Here is a 20,639-nt window from a genome sequence, read left to right on the forward strand (position 1 = left end):
GTCATTCAGGGACAAAAGAGAAGGCACAACGAGATGCATCTAGAAAGAAAACCATCACACTGAGGAAAATCTAGAAGAGAGAAAGAGAAACAGACACACTATCTAAAGGATAAAGGCTAGGGAGCCAGCACAAGCCCCCTCTGAGAGATAACTGGGTGTCTCACAACAGATCAGCCACGTCCTGCTCTGGCCTCAAGACAGAGGGTAACAAGATGCCTTCTGCATACCCACCACTAGGACCCTGGTGAAGCTATGCAGGAGCACAGGGGCATATATATTCTTCATGAAGGAGTACAGGAAATCCTTCCGCCTCTTCGATGACTTCTTCTTCTTTGTCATCTGGATGCAGCAGCAGATGTCAAACCGATCATCCTGAAGACGCGGAGTGGGAAAGAGGGAGCATGGTCAGCAAAGGACAGGGGGGGCGCTCTTCCATATGCAGGCAGCACAAGGGAGGCAGCAGACAAAATCATCCCGCTTATTGCACTGCGCAAAAAATCACTTTGGTTGGACTCCTGTGGCAAACATACAACTGAAGCAGCACCGCAAGAGGCAATATATACAACCTCAGCTTGAACTCAAGGAGAAAATGCAATTGCAGCACTACCGTGAGATCCATAGTCAACCTCACCATTACCCAAGAGAGAATCTCCAAACTGAGCTCTGACTCAACTGTAGCCATTCAAGCATCGGTTAAGTGCCCTGGTTGGATATTTGTCCTTTGCAGGAGTGAAGGGGGTGTGGTATTGCCTATTGGGAGACTACTAGGGGGTGAGAATGCTTCTGAGTCATTTATGCATGTTTATATTTAAACTTGATGCACTGCTGGGGTAAAGTATAGCTCTATGCGGCTGAGCTGTGGTCTCTTGAAGTAGTTCTGGGTTTCATTATTTGCCCTTTAGATAGTGCCGCAGATGGCATATGATAGTCCAATATCATATATGGTGCTGTATATTAGACAAACTATAGTACAGTATTACTATGGAAATGCTCCAAAATATTCTACACTTAATTTCTATGACCGTTACCAGTGTTATGAATTTGACATACAATGTTTTGAATCTGAGCACAGCCCACGGCATAATTCCTTTGGTAATGCTGGGCATATATCACATTTTAGTGCACTATGCCTATAGTAATGCTGTGGATTGCGGGTACTGTAGTGGAAAGTTCATTTATCAATGCTTTGGATGGTTCTGGCACACCATGGTGCAGTTATAACTTTATGTTGGTGCTGTGGATTAGAGGCACTGTTGTGTAGTATTAAAGCTGTTTCTTTCTGTTGAAAAGTGTTCTGAGGTTCTGCACACAGGCAGAGATGGTCGCTGTTTACGAGTATACAAGATTTCATGCGGAATTAGGCATTCAATAGTGCTGCATTCCTACGCAGTACTGTGGATTTTTCCAAAGGAGTGCACAGCAGTTTATACCATTGGAAATTCTGTGACTTTTGTACGAAATTGTGCTATGTTGATGTAGTGATGCAGTCATTTTGCCACATTTCCCGTAGGGAGAAATAGGCCCCATTACAAGTCCGGGGGGTTGCCGCCGAACTTAAACATTGTTTCCGTAGCCTGATATCCTGGTGCCACCGGCACATTAAAGGTCCTGGCGGCGGCCCGGGATATCAGGCAGCGGAAAATGTTAGTCCCCATTCCCATGGAGCCCCATAGGACTCCATGGGAGTGGGGACACAGAAGCATTGCTAAGGGTGCCGATGCTTCTGTGACAACTCTGCTTTCCGGGCCATTGCGCCTGGCAGGTGAGACCTGCCGGGCGCACATGCCCAGGAAAGCAGTATTGTAGTCTAAAGGTCCGGAAAGGGTGCCCGTATGTTGCTACTGGCAGCCTTTTTTCCGGGTTGGCAGGCTCGTAATGAGTAGAAGCCATTTCTGACCCCGTTTTAGCTCCTCTCAGGAGTTCTGTGTCAGTGATGGGTGAATGCCCTCTTGTGCTCTCTTTATATATTTTTTGTTGTTCAAACACACACAGGCGCAAAAACACACAGGCGCAAACACACACACACCATCTTAGAATGTCTCACCTCCTGTCTGCGGGCATCGAGGGACACCAGGGCCACAAACATAGACATCTGGAGCAGGAAGTCCAGCAGAACTGCCAGGGCTGCATTTAAGGCAAACGTCTTCACTGCTGGCATCTGTGTCAGAGCTCCTGCATTGTAAAATGGTACTATAAGCAACCCTTTAAAGCCAACCCACAACTTTTCTATTGTCTTTCATCAGTACATCTGAGGGTGACCTAAAAACCATTTTCTCCCTTCCCCAACCAGTCACTATACTGCGTCTGATTGACTGATCTAAATTCGTCTTTAGGCAATAGCAAATGCAAAGTAACACAGGCAAATTGTGAGCACCAGTTTACGTACAAACCCATGGTCTTATTGCTCTATCAAATTCCCTCCTGTAGGATCTGATCGCACATTAATTCAAAGGGCATCTTGTTTTTACCCCTTAATTTTGGGATGGAATTGCACGGGATATTTACTGCATGGTCTAAATATCTAATATTAGCTGCTTGCTTTTCTTCCGTCCCCCATGATGCAAATTTCCCATGCAATACCCAACTCATAATTTAAAAACAAGAGGTATTTAAAATACACATGTTCTTTACCACCATACTTGTAATGAGTCATAAATTAAAGTAGTTTCATAGCACACATACCTCCAGCTCAGCTTGACCCATATAATGCAGTACAGGGAATGTTGGTAGGTGTCAGCCTAAACAGAATTTACCGGTGCAGAAGATTGCAAGAATGGTGTTTGTAGGAGAAGGGGGGATGGAAGCCGCTGGGTGGTGGCAAAAAATGAAGGGGGAAATTGTTAAAGCAGCAGCACCGTGCCGCACCATCCCAAAATGGTACAATCTGGGAATTTCCAGCGTCCTCCCCAAAGGGCTGTACAGATGCAAAATAGCAACACTGCACTGCAGACATACATGAATGCATAAGAAATGCAAGATGCAATGATACCACAGTCACAGTTTAAGGCCTGAGGAAGTTCACTATGTTCAGAAGGCTGTAACATTTGTTGCTCTATATGTTCACCTCTTTCGGGTCTCCTTTCTTGCTCAGTCTTGCCATCAGCTTCTTGTCCTGAGGATATGCCTACTTTCATACCACATCAGTCTGCACGTCCCAACGGATCCCAGCTGAAGACTTTTCCTATTTGGGAAGTATCTCACTGGTGGCCCACCCATGAAAGGTAGGATGTGGACATTTGCGGTCTGTAGGGCACAGAGACAGAAGCCTGAGGGACAAAAGATTGCATACAATCAACGCAGCCTGCAGACCAACGAGGAATACAATCAGAGGCCGCAGCAGGTGGATGGGGGAGGGATGTCAGGAGAGGAGGGTGTGGAGAGGGACCCCCTGCCGAAAGGGAGCAGGCGAAGACCAACAACAAAAGACTGACCTTCCGGGTACAGCCTTTGTGGCCTGGGATATGCAAAGTCGGCCCTCTGTTCCCAGCTTTTGGTCATAGGTCCAACGTGGCTGAACAGTATTTCTCTTTCCTGGGACTTACCACAAGAAACAAACAGGTAGGAAACATCTCCCTTCTTTTGAATGATCCCTGAAAACCTTTGAAGTGTGACTTTAGCGCTTGCAAGGACTCTGAACATCAACATTTCAAACAATATCTAAAGCTGATCTAGGTAGGCAAAGGTACAGGAGGGATCACAAAAATCCTAAATCCACTTGGAATTCCAATAAGGAAACTTTACACTGGTATAGAACAAAAACAGCATCCAGTTGTTATTTCAGTTTGGGTCACTTTCCTGGGTGTTGGCTTCAGAGAATGCCCAGTGGACAATGCAAGTAGGGCCTCTGTGTCTAAGGCATGGCTGTAGGCTTGCCACACTGGCTGCTGGACTCGACTTCAGCTGCTGTAGGTAGGTTCATAGTGTCCCCTAGACCTAGCTGCAGGCCGTGCCCTCAAGGCACTACAGGAAAGGTCCACGCATGGTTAAAATATAACATTAAAAATGCAAGATACTCACTAAAATAAAGTTGGTATTACGTCTTATGGTTTTGCTGTATGGTAACAGGCAGAGAGACTTGGTATGTAGATGGTGTAAAGGCCGGAAAGAAACCTTGCAGCGCATAATCATGTTTTGTTCTACTCTAAACAGGCAAAGGAATAAATGGCTTGGCAAGCTGCATACCACCAGAACTGTTGCTCAATGGTGGGTTGCCATCCTACAGGGGGAGATTAATTATGTGATTCTTGCGGCTCTCGGCTTTCTGAAAAGAAATATTTGGTGACTTAAATGAAACGGCATTAACCGGAAGATAATTGAATAATCCCCCTGAGTAATGATGGTCTATATGCCTCCAATTGTGAAATCTGTAATTTTTAATCAATTGTTCTCTCCTCTTTTTTTATATAAATTACTTAACACCTCTTTTTGTTTTTTCTTTCCTTCCTTTTTCTTTTTTATCTTTATTTCTTTTTCCTTTTTTTCACCCTTTGCTCTTCTTTTTCTTTTTACTTTAAATGTTGGTTAAATTTAAAAGAATTGTTGTTTCTTAGCTGAAGGTTTTCATGTAAAACCAAAAATGCTAATAAAACAAAAATTGTCACATAATCATGTAAGTTTAAATAGAAGCTCAAAATTCCCAGAAGAAAATCTTCAAGTGAATGGGTGAAACGGTTACAATACAAAAACTTAAATGAACTTGCAATTACAAGTTATGCTTATACAACCATACACCGCTCTGAAATAACTACCCTATTTTGCTTCATGATTTGGATGGTTTATTTATAAAAAAACAATCCCTATTAAAAATGATATTCCTGAATAAATAAAGAATTAATGTTGCTTAATTGGATATGTAGAGAAAATAAGTGATTTAAAGTTCACAGTTCTGACGAAGCCTTGACGGCGAAACCCGTTGGTTGACTCACCTCAGTCTCTTTTTCATGACATCTAACTGGTGCTAAAGATATATTTTGAAATAATATTTGTTTTTGTGAGTTATCGAAATAATGATTGAAATAAACCCAATTTTTTGAATGTCATTATGTGTTCTGAGGGTTTTCTTTACCTTTTTCGCTGTGGAGACACCCGCATCAATGAGAGAGAGGAGAATCTGTGCGTGAGAAGGCACAATGGGGAGTCATCCCTGAAGTGTGCCGTAGCGTTTTAACAATGCATACATTTTACATTAAATACCTTGGCAAATAATATTTAAAGTGTGGGTACATAATAGATACAAAGTAATGTAGTATTTGTAATACAGTGACATATCCGTTTATCCATACAGCATGTAGCTTTAGCATCACTGAAGAATACTGGAGTGAACAGTAACCATGAACGTAAACGATGCTTAGTATAAAGGGCTTACAAGGCAGTGCCCCATGAGTCTTGAATGTGTTGACAGGGCAGGCTGTTTGCATAGCACCCATTTAGCATGTCCATATTGTTATCTTCAAAGATGAGATTAATGATATCATGTGACATGGTTATTCATGTCACAAATTATGTAATTTATGATGTAATTGTTGACCTCATGAGCAGTGCATGTCTGGTGGGGGTGGGGCCTCATGGTTCTTTTGGTAAACTTTGTAAACAGGAAATTTCCCTAAAAACCAGTGTCATGTGAGAGGCTCCAGTGTAATGTATTCCTTATTGGTTAGCTCCTTTTTCAGTGCTCAATTTATGAGAGTTTAATAAGCACTTAGCATTGTCTAGTGTTTTTATTGTAATTGTAATTTTTATCAAGCTTCGAATGGAGGTAAAAACATCTTTTCATGTTCCTCTACACTTTTCAGGGTGTAGTCCCATCCTTAGGAGGTAACCAACTGTCAAAATATGTATAGAACATTAATGGTACACATAATTAAACATACAATAACACTTGAACAACATTACACCTACAAGCGCTCGCTGCCTCCCCACAGGAGTACATTCATTGTTAGCCAAAGCCAAGTTCAGTTGCTTCCATATCTCGCCTATGCAAAGTCTGTTTTCTATTTCCATACATATATCCCATTAACATAGCTTGGTTAAAGTTCCCCAATGTTGATTCTCAAACTAGAAACTGAGAAAAGACTCTCCACAAATGCAAAACATTTTACACTCCATTTAACCTATAATCCAACACAGTACGTTTGATGATAAATGTTAATCAAGAACATGGTCATAAAAATACGTACCTGTGTTATAGTCCTTTATTGTAAAAAACATATTTACAAACATTTACTCACCAAAACAAATATGATAAACATCTGTCTCTGTTTGTATAAATAAATCTATTGTTTTCAGTACATATATTCATTCCTCCAGGGATTCATGTATTTAATGTATCAATCCAATAATCTTCCCTTTGGGCTAGTTTCTGTGTTAAGTCTTGTCCATGTTGTGATGTCTTTATAATAGCCAAGATTTGGAATTGAGTTTGTTTAATGTGGTAGTTATGTCCTGTGAAATGTCTAGTTCCGGGAGACTTTCTCTTTTTTTCTTTAGTTCCGATGTTGGGCTTGTTTTCGTCCCACCGAACACAAACTTTCATCGCTCTCTGACCTACGTAACTACCAGAGGAACATTGAATACTACATACAATGTATGAGGTCTCAGACGGTGATTTCTTTTTTAGCAAGGTCTGTTCCCCTGTCGGTGGATGATATGCTATGTTAACCTTTGTTACATTGTTGCAATTGCAGTTATGGCACAAATACATGCCTACTCTCTTGCTATGCAGGTATCTTTGTCGGTCAGCATCCTCTCTCTCTGTTTAAACCAAAATTTGATCTAAATTCCTACTTCTTGTGAATGCAAATGTAGGTACTTTTTAAAAAATCTCCTGCAATTTAGATTCATCTTGGAAGGTGTTCCACTTTGTTTGGAAACTCTTACAGCACATACCAGATCTCATGAGTGTCTGGCAGCCCGTTTAGCAAGTAATCTTGATCCGGAATTGAATTTGCTTTTCTCTGAAATGTTAACAGTTCTTATCGTGGGTACTTTGTAAAAACGTATTATACATTTCTGTGCACTTTGCTTTGTATTCTGTTTCTTCATTCACAAATACTTTTTGCACACAGTAATTGACTGTCTAGTAAACTGCATTTAGTTTAATCTGCATTGAAACTTACATCAAGAAGTAAAGCACTGTGATTGGTTGGTTTTGTAGGAAACTGTTAATTTTTCATTTTAACATCGATATCTAGAACCTGGATGTCCAGCGATCCTACGTCAAAGGTAAATTGTATGCAGTCATGAATGTTGTTGAAAAAGTAGAAAACGTATTGCAACTGTTGCCTTGCACCCCTTTATACTCCAAAGATGTTTTCAATATAACAATACCAACTTTTCAATTGTTTGGTTCCTCACCTGTTGTTGATAATTTTGGTATTTTTCTTTCCTGTGATTTACAAGTAGAAGAAAACTGGTAGGAGCCAACACCCCCTTTTGCATGATGCATGTGATGCATGAGAACCTGCGATGCCTGACAGGTGGCTTATAATGATAGCCCTTACAGAGGAATCTGCACATAAACACTATAAAGAAAATATAAAGCTGATTCTGAATAGTTTAGAATGTTTTATGGTGTTCTATCTAGGGGGCAAAGATATAGGAGGGGGTCCTAAAAATACCAAATACGAGCCAAATCCCCATGGGGATATTTTGCTCTGATGTAGCGCAAAAACTGCTTTCAGCTAGTATTCAAGGTAGGCCACTGTCCAGAAGCTATGGCCTCAGACCATGCCCAGCAGGCACTGTATATAGGAACACTGTCATGCAATGTGTTCATTCATATCATCAATGATGTAATTTGTGAAGTCATCTATAACATCATGAGCAATACATGTCTGGCAGAAGTGGTTTTATGATTCTTTTGGTAAACTTAGCTAGTGGACTTAAACGTAACATTCTGTATGATTAAATATAAATACATTGTGAAGGTTTCCCTCTTGATTATGTCAGAATTGACATTTCATTTGAGTGCACAAGTGCCGCATGTGATCTAAGTGCATACCAAAATCTCAGAAAATGAACTGGCCAATTTTGAAATACTTGTCTTGACGGAATACACTTTGTGGGATATCCTATTGTAAAAAGTGGGGTGGATTAACTTTTTTTTAACTATGAAAGTGATCATTAAACATCACCAAATCTGGCATATTCCCGCTGTGCCATAACCTAAGGTTCGGTAAATTTATATGTATAAAAAATAGCAACACCATAGTTAAGATTACATGCCACTTGACAGAGCAAAATGAGAAAACAGTTTCCTGTAACATTTGACCTCACCCATTTAAGTTTATCAGATTTGGCAAGACACCTGTCTAGCCATTTCCAAACCCACATGCCAAATTAAGTGAACTTTGAAGGATGCTGTCATGGAAAAAAACATACAATATATAATAAAATATGTGAGCCCCTCAGCTGAGAATAAACACGGACAAATAACTTGTTTTATTAGTTGATTCCCACTCGGGAGGGTCTACAACCACATTCCACCTCACATAACATTTCACAGAGGAGAAATATCCATTTGCACTGTAATAATGTTTTTCAAGGGGAATCAATACGAGACACATCTACTGGGAAATCTATCATGTTACGCAATTCTGCTATCTGTGATTTAATAAATATAATTTATTTGGCAGAGTAGTGTACGAGTGGAGACGCAGTCTGTGCAGTCCCTGTTTCTTTTGTTTTCACTGGGAAAGTATCTCTACACTTCCTATGATCTTAGGATGAGGAGCATTCGAAAACTGCAAAAGTCTGCGGTCTGTGCATTCCGTGCTGTCGGCTGTGCACCTGGCCAGGATCCCTTTTTCAGTCCACTCCCCAGGTAAAGCCTCCTTAACTCCTTAAACTTAGTAACTTGTTTTTGTTACTCTGGTTGACTGTCCAGTTCTTTGTGAGCACACGCCGACTCTTGGCGTGGGGCCCCTGGAGAAGTCCCTTGGACTGTGCACTCAGTTAATCTTACGAAACATACACTTGATGTATACCTGACATCCGCATTATAGTCGTACTGTCTGTTACGACTCTACACTCCTCCATCGGTACAAGGGCTTGCTTGGAACGGCGCAGTGACTGCGGGTCCCTGGCCTTTGAGCCGTGCTTTCCCCATTGTTTATTGTTTGCACCGCAGAGTGGGAATTAGCAGTGCTTCCATTATGTGGCGGTAGACTGTCGGATCTAGGTTCCTTTGACCCTGCTGCGTTTTAAGTAGACGCCACTCTGGAGCCGTGGAAAACAAGTAACGTCAAAAAACATTAAAAAGGTCATGACTACACATACCAGTGCCGCTAAGGCAACACAAAAACTGAAATAAGGAAAAAACTCTTACACATCAGCCGGCCAACTTTGGAAGACAGAAGAGGCTATGAAGCCACGGAGCAATCCCATCCAGGATGACCTCAGAGCCCCAGAATGGGAGGAGCCTAACACTGCAAAGTAGTCCTCTTGCTGGCAGTATAGAGGTACCCCCAGAAGTAGTTGGGGGAATTCATTGCTAGCAGCCGAGAAACATCAGGTGCAAGTTCAGGTTCATGTGGAACCCTCTCTTTCTACACCTGCAAGAATTACTGCACTGCAGGAAGAAGAAAACATACTGGCAGAAAATTGGAAAAGAGGACTAGAATTCACAATCACAATGACAAAAATACAAAAAAAAAATAGAAGATCATTTTGGTGAAAAAAGACTCTTAAGTGAAGTCGAACCCACCAGGGGAAAGAACAGCATGTTAAATTTAAACAAAAGACCCAGAGGTAACAGTTGCTCTGTAAGTAGAACACTAGACCTGGATACAAGTGAACAATCGCTTGGGAAGTGGAATCTTTCTCGTGCAGATAAAAATCAAGAGTCGTTAAACATTGGTCAGGAAGGAGGACTGGCAGAACAACAATTGTCCCTGGACATAAGTGACAACCAAGCAGGACTAGTTCAAGCTAGGGCTCACCCAAATGAAAACACCTTGAGTGCACTAAATTATGTGCTAAACTCGTTAGTCTAAGTCTTCTAATTACTAAAGGGAGAAGTTCAGTCGCAAACTGGCTCCCTATAAGAAATGACAAAGGAGGTGGCCACTTTGGACGGGGCAGTGGTCGGGTGCTGCAATGAAGATGGAATCAGTCAAGCAAGGCTTAGACCTCTCAGCGATCCAACGGTCCCTAGAAGCCAAAATTAAATTTGAAGTCGCCGACATGGCTGTGAAACAAGATATATTGACAAAACTACAAATCCTGAACCAAATAAAACTGGTCATTGGTCAAAAGAAGCCGGAAGTGGAGGAATACTCCCAGATGGATGACACACCTCTCTCTCTGAGTCAGTACTAGAAGAGTTCCGGAGACTGGCTAATGTTGGTGAAGGTTTTCAAGATGAAGAATGAGCTCAAAAAAACCCCATTGGGCAACTCCCCAAGTCAAACGGGAAATCATGTGGAGGGTGAAAAAGTAACCTGTTGGCAAAATGGCGCTCTGGGTGGTAAAAAAGAGAGGAAGAGGGAAGCGAGGAGGCAGAAAAGACTAAAAGAGAAAGCAGTCCAAAAAAACAGGAAAAAAAAAATCAAAGAATCAGAAGAAAGTGAAAAATAAGAAATTGGACACTAACTCATTCCTGAAGAAAATAACCAATATACAAACACCATTAGCAGATATGGAACAGGAGATTGTTGAGTTAGACTCAATGGAAAGCTCAAATGAAAAAGTGGAAAGGAAGACAAAAGAACAAGATAAAGCCACTAAGAAAGCCAAAGAAAGCCGAAGAAATCTGGTACGAAAAAAGAGGTCAATACTACTATGACATCGAGAGGTTCGCAAACTGAAAAAGTGAAGAGTGATCAGGCATTGGACACAGCGTCATCAAATCTGAAGGGTGGCCTTAAAATAGCCCCTAAATTCCTTAAGGCTAGGTCAAAGACAGGGGCAACGAAACAACCAGTTAAGGATGCAAATACGGAAGAAGCCAAAATAAACCAGAAGATTGCCCCTATTTTTCTGAAAATGTTGCATAATAGAATCCCACATCAGGTGGAAGAAATAAAACTGGGAAAAGGCAAATGCAGGAGTCTTGGAGAAATCAGGTCTGGAGTGGGAAAATTTAAGGATTCAGAAGAGATATTGAACCCAGACTCTGGCACTCCAATTATAGAGGAAAAATTGGAAGTGCAAGAGGGAAAAGAAACCAAAACTATATCTCCATTTGCAATGCCGATTATTTGGTTAACACTCACTACAAACAAAAATCATGTAAAATTCTTAAATCGTGGGGAAATTCTTTCAGTGTTAATAAAAGTACCTTGTCTTTTCCTAATCAACAGCAAAGATATAGAGTTCGTAAGATTTCCGGATGCAAACAATCCCCTGATGGCAGAAGTGGGATGCGCTTCAACAGAGGTCTACGTGGCGATTGAGGAAGCAAAATGGACTTGAAGAAATTCGATTTGCTGGTATCAAAAAATCAACCAGAACCACTGTCGATGACAGGTCCAGATGGCGTGAAAAATGCCCAAAAACAGGGGGGTGGAAATTTGTCATCAAACTCGGGCTTTGACTCCCACAGGTTCTGGCGATCCACCGAGAGACATTAATAAGGACAGCACTTTAGCCTTACTGCCGAGTATTCTTACTGCAGTTCTCCAGAAATTTGGTCTAGGCCAACAACATCTTTAAAAATGAAGGGTTGAAGGTTATCTGTTGGAACAAACGGTGGCCCAAAAACTGTACATCAAGGGCAATGAAAAATTATCTCTTTTGGGAGGGGATGTCCTTCTGCTGCAGGAGACATAGTTAACTAATCAGATAGCAGTAGAGGGTTATCATATAGAGGTGCAAGAGGCCTCGCAGAAAGCAAGAGGGAGGCCCAGCAGTGGGCTGCTCATGGCCTTTAAAAGCTCAAAATTCAAGGATGTTACCATGACAGAATCTAATATACAGGGCTTGCAAATATGTAAAGCAACACTAAGAAATAGCTAATATGATCGGGTGATGGAGTTCTGTAATGTTTATTGGAATCCTGCGAGCTTGGAGCTTTGTGTGTTCCTGGATCAGTTAGTTAAATCCTTGGGGGAAATGAAAACAACATACCCAGGGCCAGAAATAATTCTGGGGGGTTGATCTGAATGCGCAGTGTGTTCAACTGTCAAGAGACCAAACAAAATCAATGGGGAGAAGAATTACTAAAATGGTCAGTTATGGGTGGATTTTCTAAATGACTGGGATCTTAAAATGTCAAATGGTAATTTACAAGGAGACATCCCAGCTAAACCCTCCAGAATTCAGGGTACCTCAGTCTCGGCATTGGATTATCTTTTTCTTTTAGGTCGCCTCTTTGAACATAAAGTCACCCTGAATATTAAAGAAGGGGGAGCGAATGATCATTTTAGGTTAGCACTCTTCTTCCCAGAATTAACATCTGAAACCCTACTAATAAATACCCAGAGTATTGAAGCCAGGAAGGAAAGAGTTTGCATACTTAAATATAAAGCAGGGGGTGCAAATCTTAATGAAAGGTTGTTAGCATTGCTTGATCATATCCAAAAGGAGAATTGCTCCCCCTCAGGTTTCATAACATTTATTTGGTTAACCTGTCCACCAAATACAAATGGGGGTGGTCCTAAACAAGTTCATCGACATGTTTTTGATGAGGAAACCATGGCAAAGAAAAAAGAACTTAATAAGAACCTAAGATTGGCAAAAAAAAAACTTTTAATGAGGAAGACCAAAAGGCAGAAATAAGAATGTTAAAAAACTCTCATAAACAGTGGTCTCTGCCGAGGAATATAAAAAGATATCAACAGGACGGGGAACATATCCTTGAATTACTTGGCAAGGGGGATGCAAAGGGGTTTTGGGCCGTAATTCATGAGATGGAAGGGGGCAAAACCAACAATGTAATTTGGTCCCAGAGAAAGAATGGATCAAGTATCTAAGTTCAGCGTTTGGTAAGCTCGAAAAAACTGTTTGCCATTATAACTCAAAGGCCAACTGGCATTTAAATTTCAATGGGCCTCATTAAGAGGCCGGTGGTAAGGGGTTAACGGCACCGGTAAGGATGCCATTGCCGTTAATCCCTTACCGCCGCATTCCAGGGTCCCTTGGTCCCTAGTTTTACCAGCCGCCCTTAGTGGGAGCCGCTAAGGGACCAGGGAGCTAATAACGGGCCCGCTATTTGCGGGCCTCTTATTAGCTCCTTCCCCATTCCCATTGAGCCCTATGGGTGCTCGAATGGGAATGGGGAATGGCTTTTAGAATGGGGACTTACCGAGTCCTCCAAGGTTGGAATGACCCGGTAAGTCCCCATTCTGAGAACCCGACCCGGACACGACTTTGGAGGCAGCCATGGTAAGTCGTAATGACCCCCAATGAATCAGATATTGAAGAACTCATTCTGAAAGGTTGCACCTCGAAAGCTGCAGGACCAAATGGTCTGACCTACCAGGTACTGAGGAACAGCTCGGGGCTGTGGGCAAAATTGCTCAACTGGCATGTTAGTGAGATCTTGGCCAAGAAACAACTCCCCCCCTCATGGCGAACTGCTACGGTCATCCCGTTGTTTAAGGGGGGGCGATATGGAGTTGGCAACAAACTACCGCCCTATCGCCCTCCTGGACACTGATAGCAAGATTTTTATGAAAATCCTGTTGGGGGAATTGGAATCATGGGAAGGAAGAGTTGGAGTGCTATCCAAGTTTCAAACGCGTTTTAGGAGGGGGCTTTCAACTGCAATAAATGGTATGGTGTTGAATCTTATGAGTGAAAAAACACAGGAAAGGGGTGAAGAACAACTCTCTGGAGCCTGGGTTGACTTCTCCAGAGCCTTCGATCAGGTGGACAGGGGAAGGCTCTGGCAGAAGTTAAGAACCAAAGGCATACCGAAAGGGCTGCCGGGGATGCTCATTGAATTCCATAAAGAGAATGACATCAGAGTGAGATTGGATGCAGCGGGTCATATGTCTGAACCAGTCAGAGTGAACTGGGGGGTTAGGCAGGGTTGCCTGAGGGCCCCCTTATTCTTTCATTTGTATACAACGGACATGGGTGACTTCTTAGCGCAGTTTGCATTAGCTAGTCCATTACTGAATGGGAAGAAAATCCACTGGCTGGGCTACGTCAGCCAGTGGATTTGCAGTCCTTGCAGCTAAACTATGGAACTCACTTCCAAACCCTCTTAGAGCTTAACCGTTGTTCAATGTCTTTAAGAGCAATGCCAAATTATGGCTGACTACGCAGGACCTATCTCAGCACTAACTCGCTCCTGTGCCAGCATCCGTGCCTTCCTCCTCTTCGCATAATCTGCCTTGTACATACAATTTATATTATCTGATTATATATTTTATTTGTAAATACTGTGTTTGGTTATCTGCTTTGTTCATCACTACCGTCTTCTTGTTAACTGTAGAATCTGTACATGCCTGTATACTATGCTTTTTCAATTATTGTGTACATTTCCATTTATGCTTTGCCTATGTCAACATGTCATGTAATCTAAGACATGCGCCTGGATGCCCTTGGGCCAGGTGCGCTATATAAATAAATAAAATACTAATCCAAATACGCAGATGACGTGGTGGTCGTGGACAGAACGGCCATTGGTCTGCAACGATTGCTTAACGGCATACACCAATATGCGGATGAAAACAGGCTCTCTTTAAACCCATATAAATCCAGGATTATGGTCTTCAGGAAAATAAACAAAAAAAATGTATTCCCCAGGTGGTTAATGGGAGGGAGGCGATAACAAGGGTGGAGGACCTGATTTATTTGGGGTATAAAATCTATGCAAATCTGCAAGGTGGAGCTGGACATTGAAGCGAAAATAAAACCCCTGGCAGCACAGATGAAAAGAATTCTGTGGAAATATGGGAAATTCTCAGTCATCCCGGTATTAAAGTTCTATCAGGCCAAGGTAATTCCTGTCCTGTTATATGGTCTCGAAGCCAAACCACAGTTATGGAACACGACCTGGCAAACATGGGAAGGCATGTTGTGGAAGTTTGCTCTGGGTCTCCCAATGAGCCTGTCGATGGTCAATCTCAGATTCGAGTTGGGTCTTAGATCCCTAAATGCCAAGCTGGGTGAAAACTGATACTATTGCAACATCGTATTACCACAGCCCAAGACTACTCATTGTGTACAGACATGAGAAAAGATCTGGAGGATGGTAAATCAAAATATCTAGGAAAGTTAAACTCACTGGTGAAAGAGCTGCTATTGGGTGCGGATATAGAAAGTAATCTGTTGCAGGAAAACCCAACAAAGGCTAAAAGAAAATGGGAGGAAATGGATGGGATCCAGACTATTGGAAATGTAAGATCAGGGCTCAATCTTAATCCGCTCCAAACATGAGATAGAAAGTTGGGCTTTTTTTAGCAAATATTTTATTAAGTTTCCAGACTGGAGATTGAGGAACACATTTCTTAGACTAAGATTGAACATTTTACATATTGGGGAAATCTTAGCAAGAAGAGGAATGGGGGATCTGGCTTTAAATCTGTGTCAGATATGTTCTAAGCCAGAAAACCAATCCATCAAACATCTGATGATGGAGTGTGAAGGTATTAGAGGGGCCAGACAACAGTTCTTTAGCAAATGTGTCGCTGAATCAACACATTGGCCTCAAGACCACTTATGGAAAACACTGATTGACGATTAATCCCAGCAGAAATCAATAGCGGTGATACAGATGCTTGAGAACTGTAAGTTAGGATTGGAAGCCCTTGGTAAGAAGGTTGAGCCTCCCTTCTGGTATATGGTAATATCTATGAATTCGTACATGGAAGTCTTAGTTGGTCTACAGTGTGATTATTGTTTGGCCTTTGGTAGGACTTGGAATAGTTAACATCCGATTGTCTGCAAAAGCTCTTTTCCTTCTTTTAAAACTTTTAATGATTTGGAAATTATCTAATTGTTATCCGTTTTAATTTTATGTAAATTGCTTATGTTTTTCTTCATTTCTTTTTTCCTATATGTCTTGTGGAAATATGATTTTGTTGTTTGTGAAAGGTTATTTTGTAACTATATACATTAAAAAAAATATTTATATATATATATATCATTTATGGTTTGAAATGTCCTTGTGGCTTGTATTAAGTAGGGCTGGGCGATATATCATGTTTTGGAGGTATAGCGACATATTTTCAAAATCAGTATAGGATGAGACAATATTGTTTACATCGAGATATATACATATATATATATATATATTATTACATATATTACCATTTTCTTATTTACATTTTGATATTTACACAGCTTTGTGTATTCTTAAACAGGAAGAGGAACCCTGTATTTGCACTTTTTTTTATCAATGTCATATAAATAAAGGTGTTTGTGACATTTCACGTGTAGTTGGTGGCTTTCAACTGAGCATTTAACCCACATAAACAGTATTGAGGTATATAACGGCATTTATCCCAAAATATTGAGATATGACTTTTGGTCCATCTCGCCCAGTCCTAATATTACGTAGAGGTGACTACTTGTAAGGCAAAGCTTAGGTGGACAGAGCACAAGTCAAACACTAGAATAGGCTATACCAAATCTCCTGTAGTTGTGTATTTCACTAAACAGTGTCATTCTGTTGCACAGATGCAATTTGTTATTTTGGAAGTTTTGAAAATTCCAATAAGAGAAGGGAAAATTTCTTGACTGTAAGCACAGCATGAACCTTTTTGTATGCACAAAATGTGCTGTCAATCTCCAAAAGGAATGAACCTTTAATGGAACCTTGGCTGTTGTGTGTGAAGTATTGATATTACTTCACTAGAGTCGTGTTTTGGTTATTTAATCATGAAATATGTTTAACATTATGGTCTGGCCCTTATGAAACATTGCTTAGATTGCCACTTACATTGTAACATGAAGCTCATATAAATTGGGTTGGCTATATTTAGATTATTTTGATTTTGTTCATTACTTATATTTTGTATTCTTTTACTAAACGTTGTTCTCACACTATGAGGTAGGATTAATATTTGATTTATTTTTGCAGATTATTGTATTAGTTAAGAAGATTTTTGCTGTGGACATTATACTTGTTGTTATTGCTATTACTTAAATATATTCTTCGGTTTGTTCTTCCAATTGGGCCATTAGTAGTAACATGATAACATACCATAGAGAGATGTATGGCACAATAGTTTGACCTGTGAAAGATGAATTCGGGAGTTGTATAAATTGAACACCAACGTTCTGACACTGTTTAGTAGTTGTAGAAAGCTTTGTTCACATCATACTGCTTTTAATTCACTGTGTTTGCGATGTATTTTGGATTTCGTATATATCTATGTCAATGTATAATTCATTGGGATTTATTCTATCACCAATTTTAATGTTTGTTAATTTTGCCATGGAACCATCTTTGTTGTTGACATATGTTTTGTAAGAGGTTTAGAGAGGGGATAAACTAACGTGGTGCTGGTACAGCTGTACCTTATATTATTTGGTTAGGACTTTGAAGAATTAGTTCCTTTTTGTTTTTCTTTAGAGTGGATTGAGATTTGTAATTTAAAATTTTTCATATGTTGTGATATTAGAACCTACTTTTCCTGTTTTTGTGAATTTTAGATTTATTTTTTGAGATGGCTGGTATGAACTTTAAATTAGATAGGGACAAGGGTTTTGTGATTGCTTGACTTATTTCGCTATTTGATGAATTTGACATTTGTAAACTATATATGCGTTTATTGATGTTGGGACTATTGAAAGTCGGTTGTGATTTTGTTATACTCTTAATCTGGTAAGTTTTGAAACCAAAGAAAGCAGACTTCCACTAACCTGAACAGATGGCAGAATCTTGAAGGATTCCAGAAATTTCCCTGAAGCCCTTACCGCCCTCTACCCGGATGGGATTCAACAGGAGAGGAGGCAAAACCCCCAGGGAAACCCTCTGGGGTAGAAAACACTTAGCAGGAATTCTTGGGTGCAGAATCGACTTCTTCGAGTCTTGAAGTATCCGGTCGGCGGAATGCAGGCTTCTAAGGATTGTTACCGGAATCAAGCCGGTGGCTGCTGAAGGATTGGGTCCTCTCACAGGAATTACTAGAGAAAGAGAGCTGGGTAAGTACTAACAGTGGTGTAAATTAGAAAGGAAAAAGAGTACCCCTCGATAATGACCCACCTGCGGAGGAGCGCTAAGTGTTAGTTCTCTGGAGAAAGTCGAAGGTAGCCTATCTGAACAAAGTAAAGGGAAATAAGATTATCAGGATGAATATGAATAGATTTAGGAAACGGGTGAGAAAGATTCTGTACAGACCTGACAATAGTGAGAAGGCGTGATAACAAGGTTGCTGAAACGGGGAGGCAGAAACTGCAGAGCTTCAAAGTAATCCGTATCTGAAAATTAGATTTCAGGTTAAATTTGGGCAGATCCCTTTCTAGTGTCAGATTGAGAGAAATGATATTCCTACCTATGGAGTGAATCGGGATGACTTCTAAAAGTTAAGACTGCTGGCTAGAAACACCCCGAGCGGGTAAAGGTAATTAATCTCCGAATGACGGAAACTCAGAAAGGATCGATGCGAGGACAGGACTTGTGGAACTCAGTAACCTACAAGATAGTAGAGATGTTAGTAGCGGAATAGGAGGTGAAAGTAACGAACCCTAGGAATCGTGATTTACGAAGCGCCAGTCTGAGAAGTAGCGACGTGCTGAGCATCCGCCGCCATGGAATTAAATACTGTCACATGACAATCTGTACGCACCAGCTCCAAGCGTGCAGAATCTGTCTGAACACTAGACCACAAACTGGAGATACCGACGGCCATCTTGTGAGGTGTAAACATCGCCACATGACTGAACCGGCTGCGATACCGCAATGACCAATGTTTATAGTGTGATGTAACAGATTTTGTGTTTTGATCTAGAATTGGTACAGAGGATCTGTTCCGAAACATACTGGGGATACATAACATAGTGGAATTTTGTTGTGCTTACTTACAACAACTGGTTTTCACTGTCGGGCCACTCATCATTGTCTAACAAAGCTTGTTTAGCAAGGCGCACAATGTGATTCTTGGCGAGTAGGAAATGGTGTGCTGTGTGTCTGTAAAAAATTGAAGAGGTGAGTGACTTTTTTTTATGGCGGACTAGTTTCTTGCAACTTTAAATGTTTGCCCCCTGACTACAGGATAACAAACGTGGATGAATGTCCTGTTATGTGCTGTACGTGTAGTGAGTTGATGGTATTGTCTGTTTTTTTATTATAATTTCTTTGGTTCTTTTTTAAAATCAAATCAAAATTATTTTGTTTCTAAGTAGTTGTTTATAAATCCTTGATGAACTATATTGTTTAATGGAATATTAAATCATTGTCATTGCTTGATTGATTTTGAAATGATTGTTTAAACGTTTGCTCATTGGACAAGATAGCTGCTCTGTGAATGAGCTCCTTTCCCATCATGTACAAAGAGGGCCTTTGAACTTCCCCGTTGCCCTGAGGGTCCCACAGTAGGGGTGTGAAGTAGCCCGGAGAGGGGTGTAGAAGTTTCTGGCTCCCTTAGCCGACTGGGGAACTTGGAGAAAGTCATGGTGGAGGTATCAACCCAACGGTCTCCGGAGCAGTGGAGGCCGGGAGCTTTTCTTTTAGTGATTGGCAGCCCGGGTGGATGAGGATCGACACTGCAACGAGATAGCCCCCTCCCCCTGTGTTCCCTCCGAGCCCCTGAGAGAGGTAACCCTCATTTTGTGTGGGCAATCAATGGACATGAAGTGGTGCAGGAGTGGACAGGGGCACAGGGAACAGTGCCAACACACTCTGCGACCAGATGGCCCCAGGCTGCAGAGATGACAGTCAACGTTTGGAGTGTTGGGTGAGGTTCCACTCAGTCTCTGATCCTTGTCCAGGAGTTTGGGTCTTTGGGAAGCACTGGCGGTTTCCCTGGATTAGTGCAGTAATACATGTAGGCCTGCCTGGAATGATCTGCATGTGTGGTGGCTAGGGCTTGGATGTGGATAATTGACCCCTGAGACTACTGGCAGCGGAAGGACATGGTCTGCTTTAGTGGGCTTTATTTTTGTTTGTTTTCTGTACACCCTGGTGAACGTAATGGGCAAGTTAGCTGTGACACCTGTATTCCCAGCCTTAATCACAGAGTCCCTCTGTTGCGTCTCTCTACCAGAAAGTGCAGCGTTGAAAGGCAGAGCAGAGGTGGTTCCAGGTTGGGCTGAGGTAGTGTATCCTTGAAATTGACCAAATCCGGAAGACCTCCTGATGTGCTGGAAAGAGTCACTCCAGCAATTTAAAAGGTCTGGAACTCCCACTGTGGTTGTTAGAGCACCAGACCACTCAAATCTGCAAGGTATGGAGGACCAGGGTGCCACTAAGAGCGACATTGCTGCTATCTTGGAAGAGATTAGGGGGAGCTGCGCAGATATCGGACAGAGGCTTAATGGATGACAGGTTGCAGGGCCTGGAGGTGAACCAATCCTCAGTGGTCATCCTGGAGATCCCGCTTGACATGCCAGGAGGAGGCCATGAGACTGAAGATGGATGACTTTGAGAACCGGGAGTGACAACAACCTCTGCTTTTTCGGTTTTCCAGAGAATGAAGGGGAAACAACAAGAGACATAGAAAAGGCTGTCCCGGACGTGTTACATGTGCTGTTTCAAGATGGGGTCAGTAGAGAGGTAACAAATGACAGAGCTCACCGAGCAGGTG

The 20,639-nt window shown here is 41.5% G+C and overlaps 1 protein-coding gene across 1 annotated transcript in view; it reads right to left on the bottom strand.

Moving 5' to 3' along the window:
• NPC1L1 (NPC1 like intracellular cholesterol transporter 1) overlaps window positions 1-20,639 on the bottom strand; it is a 311,377-nt gene that overhangs the window by 198,320 nt on the left and 92,418 nt on the right. The window contains exons 8-9 of the mRNA XM_069618961.1: window positions 2,045-2,172; window positions 232-372 (exon numbers count right to left, since the gene is read on the bottom strand). Coding sequence (XP_069475062.1) covers window positions 232-372; window positions 2,045-2,172 — 269 coding nt within the window. The remainder of the gene's footprint in view (window positions 1-231; window positions 373-2,044; window positions 2,173-20,639) is intronic.

The sequence above is a fragment of the Ambystoma mexicanum genome, chromosome 10 (assembly GCF_040938575.1).
Source record: "Ambystoma mexicanum isolate Mex_15411 chromosome 10, UKY_AmexF1_1, whole genome shotgun sequence".
In the NCBI taxonomy this organism is placed as follows: domain Eukaryota; kingdom Metazoa; phylum Chordata; class Amphibia; order Caudata; family Ambystomatidae; genus Ambystoma; species Ambystoma mexicanum.